This window comes from Amblyomma mixtum, chromosome 2 (genome assembly GCF_055824585.1).
Source record: "Amblyomma mixtum isolate Tamu chromosome 2, ASM5582458v1, whole genome shotgun sequence".
NCBI classification, from domain to species: Eukaryota; Metazoa; Arthropoda; class Arachnida; order Ixodida; family Ixodidae; genus Amblyomma; species Amblyomma mixtum.
In genome coordinates, this window is record NC_143013.1 from 137,705,774 (window position 1) to 137,714,975 (window position 9,202).

At 47.7% G+C, this 9,202-nt stretch overlaps 1 protein-coding gene across 1 annotated transcript; it reads left to right on the plus strand.

The window, feature by feature from the left end:
* The first annotated feature begins 1,731 nt into the window (after positions 1–1,731).
* LOC149361057 (uncharacterized) lies at positions 1,732–2,178 on the plus strand. Its single transcript, XM_089567984.1, has one exon. It carries the CDS (start codon positions 1,732–1,734, stop codon positions 2,176–2,178), a length of 447 nt encoding a protein of 148 aa, XP_089424110.1.
* The last annotated feature ends 7,024 nt before the right edge of the window (positions 2,179–9,202 follow it).

Sequence of the window (9,202 nt, forward strand, 5' to 3'; positions counted from 1 at the left end):
TAACACCATTGAGACCACGGTCGGCATCCTGAGCATCCGGCGCTGAGGCCACGCTGTCACCGTTGCCGATTGTTTGCAAGTTTCTTAGCCCTCAGCTTTCCAGCAGACACGGAGGACCAGCTGCTGTTCCCGGCCGGAAACCACATCTGCCCACCGTGTCCTGCTGGCCTACCTAAGTTGACCGGCCTGGACGCACTCCTCTAGGCCTGTGGTCCCCTGGACCTGTGGTCCCCTGGACCTGCGGCCCCCTGGACCTGCGACCCCCTGGACCTGCGACCCCCTGGACCTGCGACCCCCTGGACCTGCGACCCCCTGGACCTGCGACCCCCTGGACCTGCGACCCCCTGGACCTGTGACCCCCTGGACCTGTGACCCCCTGGACCTGTGACCCCCTGGACCCGGACCATGACAGCAGCAACAACGTAAACGCCGACTCCCCCCTCCGTTCCCCCCTCCCCTGTACGCCAAGAGTGATCCCACAACTAAGGGAACATAACTCGCGTCCAGTATCCTCTCCCCAGAATATCCCAAAGCAACCGTCACTACCAATCGTTTCGTGAACCTATACTTCGTCACACAAGATGTTTGCAGCACTACGGAAGGTAGAGCTCTCCCGTCCAATCAGAGCTGCAGGAACACAAAAAATAATCCCTCAAATATTTGAGGAGTGTATGACTATTAATCAAAACAATAAGCATAGTAACCTAAAACGTGGTTTGGACAGGTATATTTAAATGGTAGAAAGTGTTTCAATCGCTGATGATATTAACAGACGAAGCCCGTACGGGCACAGCTCTGCGGAGACCTGCTACGAGGTAGTGACGCGTCGCCATTTTCTAAAATGGCGTCGGTCGAGTCGGTTGTGCCTCCTGTGTGCTCTACACTGAAAGGGCGCTGTTTTCCCAAGCAGGCGAAGCAGGTGGCTTTAAATCTGCTTGAATAACTTCGCGTCGAGTGCGGGGGCAGTTCGAGTACAAATGCGCTCATCAAGAGGACGGCAAAGCTCACGCAGGTGAGCGAGCGAACGCTTTACAAGTGGACAATGCAGACGTTAAAGGCGGGCCTAGTGTTGTCACGGAAGAAGCGTGCTGGCGGAAGAGGCCGCGACCGGGCGAAGAAGCTGGACGATTGGGACCTGAGCGTGTTGCGAAGGGTGGTACACAGCTTTTTCCAGAGAGGGGAAATTCGAACTATCGCGAAGGTGGTGGCGCATTTTAAAAAGGACGACACGCTACCGACCGTGTCCAGAGCGACAATGCAGAGGATGCTGAAGAAACTTTGCTTCCGATACAAGAAACGCTCTCGGAAAGCGATGCTAACCGAACTGGCGCACATTGTGCAGTGTCACCGCTGGTACCTGCCAGATAGCAGAGCTGCGACCCTAAGGTAGGCCTATTTCCTTCACCGACGAAACGTGGGTTAACGCCGACCACACACGAAGTCGAGTGTGGACTGACGGCACGATCCAATCTGCACACCAAGCGCATCGATCCGGACTGTCGACTGGTCTACGAACCCCCGTGGCAAAGGGGTAGTGAGCAAGGTTTCGTCGAAGGCGCAGAGGAAGTTTTCCGAGCAAAGAAAAACTCGGGCGATTACCACGAGGTAATGAACGGGGAACACTACGAAAACTGGTTCTCCAAGAAACTTCTCCCACTACTACCACCCGGCAGCGTTATAGTGATGGACAACGCGCCATATCATTCTCTAAAACAGGATAAAGTGCCGTGGATGAGTAGCCTCAACAAGGACATACAGCCTTGGCTGTCCGAAAAAGGTTTCGCGTGGAGCGGCGACATGGTGACGGCCGAGCTCATGCAGCTTGTCAGCAATGTGAACACAGGTGGGGAGCGATACCGTGTGGACTGCATTGCTGAAGATGCTGGCCATCTTGTTGTGCGTCTGCCACCCTACCACTGCCAACTGAACCCAATAGAGCTTGTCTGGAGCGACGTCAAGAGTTCCGTGGCCGGCCAAAACAAGACGTTTAAGCTCCAAGGCTTGGAGCCCCTGGTTTGGCAAGGCATCACGCAAGTGACTGTTGAGAAATTGAATTCCGTGCAGCATATTAACAGTGAGGAAGATGTGATGAGAAAACTGGAAGACATCATTGACGATGTTGACCAAGGACCAGCCATTGTTGTCAACCTGGAGGACGACACAACCAGCAGTGCTTAATTCAGTTGTGATGAGGACGATGAGATGATCGTGCCCGTTTAACGTGCGTTGACTTTCGCACAGCACATACGCTTGTTTTTCATTTCGCCACCATCGACATTCGGCTGCCTCGGCTCTCTGGAGTAAATAAATTTATATGCACATGACACGATCACTGAAAATTACTGCGACGTGATAGCAGAGGAACTGATGAGAACAGGTTGTGACAAACAAAAGAACAAAAAGTGGGGCTTGTCCCTTTGGAACAAGCCGCGTCCGCCTGTCCATAAGCAAACCAAAGAAAGAATAAAAAGACGTCATGCGCCACCAGCTAGAGACAAAAAGATGCTATTAGTACGCCTTCTTTCAGATGGATGGCGCCACCTGTCACTACCCGTTGCATAGAGCTACTGACTGGATTGGATTGGAGAAATTTTATTGATCTAAAAGATCAATGGGGCGGGATGAATGGCCCCCTAACGGAAGGCGACCTTTCCAACCCGGTCCGCAAGCTTGGCTTGCGTTTTCTTGTCAGGCTCCCTCAGGAGCTTTAGCCAGGCGTCCCGGTAGGGAGCCGGTAGAAGGTCTTTTGGAGGTGGATTTTCCTTACAGCCCCATAGGATGTGTTCGTCTGTTGCTATGTTACCGCAGTGTAAGCAGTTTGGATTGATGGCTTCTGTGGTAATTTGACAGAAGAATGGGGGTCATGACTGTCCCAGTTTGGGCCCTACATAAGTTTTTGGCCTGTTGTCTGGTAAGGTCCCGGTGATGTGCAGGGTAAGGTATCCGCGCCTCACGGAGCTGATTGGCCATTTCTCGATAAGTGAAAGTTTCGTTGATGTGGGCCTCCGAGACACTCCCCGATCCCTCCCGGTTTGCTAGAGCTCGGGCACACCGGTTCGGCTTCTCGTTTCCCGCATTTCCCTCGTGTGCAGGGACCCAAACATTTTCTACGTGGCTCATTCTTTGGCTGTGTTTGATTAGTCCTGCGGCTGCAGAACAAATCAGGCCTTTCTTATAATTTTGGATTGCAATCTTAGAGTCGCTAATTATTGTGCCTACGCTCTCGTCCCCGTGAGCTAAGGCAATGGCTACTTCTTCGGCCTCGGTTGCTGAAGTTACTGTTGCTACAGCAAAGAACCTGAGCTGGTCTTTTGTCGCTCGCACCATGGTGGCGAAGTATTTGTCTTCCTTTGCTCGGGCCGCGTCCACATAAACTGCAGCTGGGTCGCTACTGTATTGGTCTTCGATTCTTTGAGTACGGTGCGCTCTCCTAGCTGCATGCCTTTCCACCGGTAGGATTTTAATGTGCTGTCTGATTGTGATCGGCAGCATCTCCCTGCAGCTAGAGTCGTACACCGGCTCTAACCCTAGTCTGTATAGTACCATACGGCCTGCAGTAGGGGCTGAGAGCCTCAATATTCGTGCTTCCTTATGCGCCTTTGGCAGCTCTTCCAGTGTACTGTATATGCCAAGTTCGTGTAGCTTTTCAGTCTTGGTGTATCTGGGAAGGCCTAGAAATGCTTTGTAGACCGCTCTAATGGTCGCATTAACCGATTCTACTTCTCTTGCCTTCAGGTTGCAGTAGGGTAGAGTATGTAATGCGGCTGATCATAAAGGCTTGCACTATGCGGCAGAGATCTTGCTCCTTCATCCCCCTATGTTTATTAGCTACTCTTCTGAGTAGTCCTAGTACTTGTTTACTTGTGGCCCGAATGACATTGAGGGCATCTTGACCTCCCCCATATTTGTGGAAGGTGAGGCCAAGGATCTTGAGGCTATCCACTTCGGCGATATTGTTTTTTGCCAATTTGATGTTCAAGAGTTTCCTCGCACTAGTTTTTGCAGTGATCGCATCCAGCGCATGATCTGATCTGCACTGAAAGCACTTTGGGTTTGGTTGGGGAGCACTTTAGCCCGATGCCGGCGGCATATGAGCTGACTGTGTCTGCTGCCTTCTGTAGTGCCTCTTCCACCTGTTACTTGGTACCGGCATTGGTCCAAATAGTAATATCATCGGCATACAGCGCATGTTTTTACGTGTGGTATTTTGCGCAGGAGCTTCGGGAGGGATCTCATGGCTACGTTAAAGAGGAAGGGAGAGAGGACTGCCCCTTGTGGCCTACCATTGGTACCCATTTGAATCACCGATCCTTGGAGCTCCCCAAATTTAATTGAGGCTGTTCTGTTACTAAGGAAGTTTCTTATGTAATTATATGGCCTGGCCCCTACGTTCATCTTGGAGAGACCCTTAACCCATTAGCGCCCAGCGTACTTTTGAAAGTACAGTTAATTTTTTTATAATTTCACCACCAAAGACTGGAATTTTCTTTTCAAGCAGGGCATGCTTTTGTCAACAGAGGATTAGCCAACCACCCTTAACTAATTTTGGCGCACTTCCTCTGCTCAGTATGTCAGCTTTCCGTGGTGAAACTTCAGGATGTTTGTTTCCCACGAACTGCACCGGTAGTTGCTTCCTTATAATTTTCTCACGGCCGCATTTATGTACATATTACGCTAGTTTCAAGTATAGAGCAGCACGAAAGACGAAAGTAAACAACGGATGCTTTGAATGTCCCGCACCTTTGGCGTTTTTTGCTCTGTGATGATTTATATACTGCTGTACTTTCTATAGTACACTGGGTCTTCCTGTGTGCAGAACGGCGCCTATTTATTCCAGTGCATACTTCTTATGGTTCCTTCCAATTTTTCGGAAAAAATCACTTTGTCTGCTCAGCGAGGCCTAGGACGCTGCTGTACTTGCCGCTAGCGGTCTTGAGTATGATGATGGTATGATTTTAATTGGTTGTAATAAAGTTTGGTTATAAGAACTGAAGGTTCTGCACAGCAGACAGTTACTGTTATGCCATTCACACCGTCTGCGGAAAGTACTTGAGTTCAGAAATGAAACTTTTGGAGGCGCGTGTTGTCCTGTCGTCACCTGAGGTGATTTCAACGCTTAGTGACCATTTCATCTTTTTTTGTAATTTTTTACCTCTCAAGACATTCTTGTAACGCTCCACTGGGAGGAATTTAGGGCCAGAGGAACCATTCGCCAAAACGGGTTTAGGAAGTGTCCACTCGGACCAAAGAAAGCGATGAAATAGAAGCAGCCATGAAACATCGATTCTTGCTTCAGTAGTATATATGTTACATGCTTTTATTGAAGTCTACGATCGACAGTATAGTAACTATGGCTTGCAACTATAACAGCAGTGAGCCTACGTGTTTTGTAGAGTGGTGGTTGCCTATAGCACAAGAAAAACAGATTTTTTTTTTAAAGCCAACACTCCTTTCCTTTTGTTACAACAGTGGTATGGCAGGTGTTGACCTTTCGCATCAAGCCATCTACTGCCAGTATATCAGCATCAGGGACAAAAAGTGATAGTGGTTGTTGACACCAAAGCTCAACTTTGCAATTGTGAAAGCCTGAACAATCTGCCAAATTGCTAGAGACGAGCCTGCTGACTATTTTTGCCTTGGTAAGAACGTTACTCATTATTATCTACACCTTGACATGCAGTAACCAGCGGTTCGCAGACACTCTGGCTCAGTCGTATCTGACGCTTCTTTGAAAAGAAAGCTTTCCGTGCTAAGTAGGATAACTGCGGTGCCAGTATAGCCAGAAAGTATTCACGAGGGCCTGCAAGAAGTGTTATATCACCCTGCGTAAAAATCGCAGACATAACAAAATTCACGCCACCAATATGAATGCAGTGAAATAGCCACATGTGCTATGGGGAAGACCCAGTGTACTATAAAAAGTACACCTGTGTAACCTCTGGAAGGAATAAAGCAATCGTGACGAAATTTCAGCAATCTCTTTTTCTTTATATGAGAGTATTATGTGCTAAAAATGAAGAAAATCCCTCTGTTAGATTTTTCTTGGTCTCTAATGGGTTAAGAATCGATTCATGGGATAAGTTATTGAAATCCTTGCATAGGTCTAAGCTGAGGATAGTATTCAGTCGTTTCTCCCTTATTGTCTGAGGAAAGACGTCATTTTGAATCATCCAGAGTATGTCCTGAGTCGAGAGGCCAGGCCTGAAGCCAATTTGGTTACTAGGAAAGAGGTTTTCCCTCTCGGCATAAGCGTTGAGTCTGTTAAGAACTACGTGCTCTAGGACCTTGCCTAGGCAGGAAGTTAGCGAGATAGGTTTAAGGTTTTGAAGGTCTAGTGTCTTGTCCGCTTTGGGAATGAATATGACTTTAGCATGTTTCCAGGAGGCTGGGATAGAACCGTTGTTCCAACACTCATTGAAGTATTTGGTAATGGCTATGATTGACGCATCATCTAGGTTTCGGAGGGTCTTATTAGTGATCCCGTCTTCTCCCGCCGCAGAGGCGCTTTTGATGGTACTTAGCAGAAGCCGAACCTCCTGTTCTGTGATGTCCTCGTCTAGGCCTGGGTTATCCGCTCCCAGATAGTCCACAGAGGGGGAAGCGATTTCTCCGTGTTAATGTATGTGCATTGGAGCGCTTGTAGAAGCTCGTCATTGCGGCCTGGGTAGGCTTGGGCTATGGAGAGGAGATTTTTCTGCGCCGCTGATTTGGTACTATTGGGGTCTATAAGGTGTCTGAATAAATGCCAGATGTTTCTGCTCCCTAATTGTCCACTCATGAGGTCGCACGTGTTATTCCATTGTACTCTGCTTAGATGAGCTGAGCATTTTTCTATTTCGCGGTTCATTTTTGAAATTTTAAGTTTTAATTGCCTGTTGCGCTTCTGCTAAAGCCATCTCTTGAGAAGACCGTTATGTGCTGCACAGAGGTGCAGCAGGTGGGAGTCCGGCTTGGGCTTGTTCTCCTCCTGCTCCACCTCCTTCGTAGCTCGGTCTGTGTCCGCGCAAAGCTCCTTGGACCACTCATCAATGTTTGTAATTTCAGTAACTTTTTTCTTGTGCCGTATATATCTGAAGGCTTCCCAGTTGGTAACCTAGAACTTGCGGTATCTAGCCTTATCTTTGCCAGTGATAAATGTTGTAGCATGAACATAGTGGTCGCTGCTCAAGCAGATCTCTGTGTTCTCCCACTGCGGATTTATTACCCCTTTAACGAACGTGGGGTCTGGTGACTTGTTTCTGCAGACGTTGTTGCCGATTCGGGTAGATTCGGGTAGGCGCGTTGAAAACGCGGCGTCATTACGGGCCTCGTAAGCCGCCGGCGTGTATGACTCGACGCAGCAGTGGAAATTTTGCCGGTTGGTGCCGAATGTGTTCTTTCTACGGCGGGAAAAGACAGAGGAAATACGTGCCGTGTTGTGGATTGCAATAATCGCGAGAGAGAGTTAAAGGTACGGGATGCGATCGTTCGCGAGATTCACGGAACCGAACTGCACAAGAAGGTATCGCCAATGTTCGCGCCTTTCGCCATGCACCCTTTCCGAACGGGCGAACGCAACAGACACGTTCGCCAACGCTAAACAGCCACTATAAAAAGAAAGGTTTCGATCTTGGAAAACCTGTGAGTGTAATTGCACAACACAGCCGCGTGAAGAAGCTGTTCCGCCACCGAAACCGGCACTTTGTGCTTTCAGTTGCTGTGCTGAGGCCTCATTGCTCGTAAGTTAAGGTGAAAAGAAACAGTTATGTGCAGAGTTTAAACAGTACAAGTATTAAGCTAATTACAGACTTCTGTACAACAGCAAGAGCAATGCTAGTTGTCTCAGTCACAATTGATGAAGTCAACTATTCCATATTTTTTTGACCCAACAATCAAAATGTCTGAAGATGAATGTGTGCCAAACACATCAAAACATCAGTTATGGTGCCTGAAAAAAGTTATACTGCAACAAATAAGTGTCCAAGTCTTGATAAACAAATGTACTTCTAAACTATAAAGATGCCTTAGATTGAAACGACTGACATGGCTCTGCCAAGCTCCTCTTTCACTGACAGTACACCTAAATGGAATTCCTTCCTTATGTGTTTTGGCGGTAAAAAACACATTTAAGCTACTTTCTTTGGAAAGAAAATCTTTCTTCTTCTAAGAAAGGCATCTTAATAGTTTAGAAGTCGAATACCCTTTTTCTTGCAGGAACTCTCTTGATGTTAAATTTTTGCATGACAACAAGTCTTCAGGCTATATGTTTTCTATTCACGTTGTCGATCTGTTCTATTCTATCCCAGAGACTGAGTTGTTAGGTGCTGTACGGTCATGCATTGAAAAAAATTGTGCGGTTGCTTTACAAAATGCTGCAGGTGTTTCTGTTGAGAATTTCGTGGCAATGTTAGAGTTTTACCTGTCTTGCACTCTGGTATCATTTGCAGACCAGCTGTTTGATCAAAAAAGGTTTGGTTTGGTTTTGTGGGGTTTAACGTCCCAAAGCGACTAAGGCTATGAGAGACGCCGTAGTGAAGGGCTCCGGAAATTTCGACCACCTGGGACTCTTTAACGAGCACTGACATCGCACAGCACACGGGCCTCTAGAATTTCTCCTCCAAATAAATTCTAGCTGCCGCGGCCGGGATCGAACCCGCGTCTTTTGGGCCAGCAGCCGAGCACCATAGCCACTGAGCCACCGCGGCGGCTGATCAAAAAAGGGGAATTTGTATTGGTCAAAAAAGGGGAATTTGTATTGGTTCCTGCGTCGTTCATGTGCTGTGTACCTTTGACGAAGCCAAAGTGCTGGAAACTTTTAGATATGTCGAAGATTTTTTTAATTATTTTAAAACAACAGGTTCCCTAATTTTGCTCACAAACAGTGGGAGAAGTTTTATCTGCTTTTAAACTACTTGGAAAAGGTTTGGACTTCACCCATGAGCTTCCCAAGGCAGGTTATAGACATTAACATCACCCTTAAAGACGAAAGGTTTTGCTGGATGTATTGCCCTCGCGCACGAAAGGATTTAATGCCCTATGATGCTGCCCATTCAAAGACTGTAAAGCAAGCTATTGCACAGATGTGCCTGGAAGCATCGCTGAAGAAATCATGTTGCCATAACGCGAGCGAAAGCTTCCAAACCCAGGTTCGGAAGTTGGAGCAAGCAGGCTTTCCAACGTCGATTGTAAGCACAGTAGCAGAAACTTTGTTGAGAAAACTGAA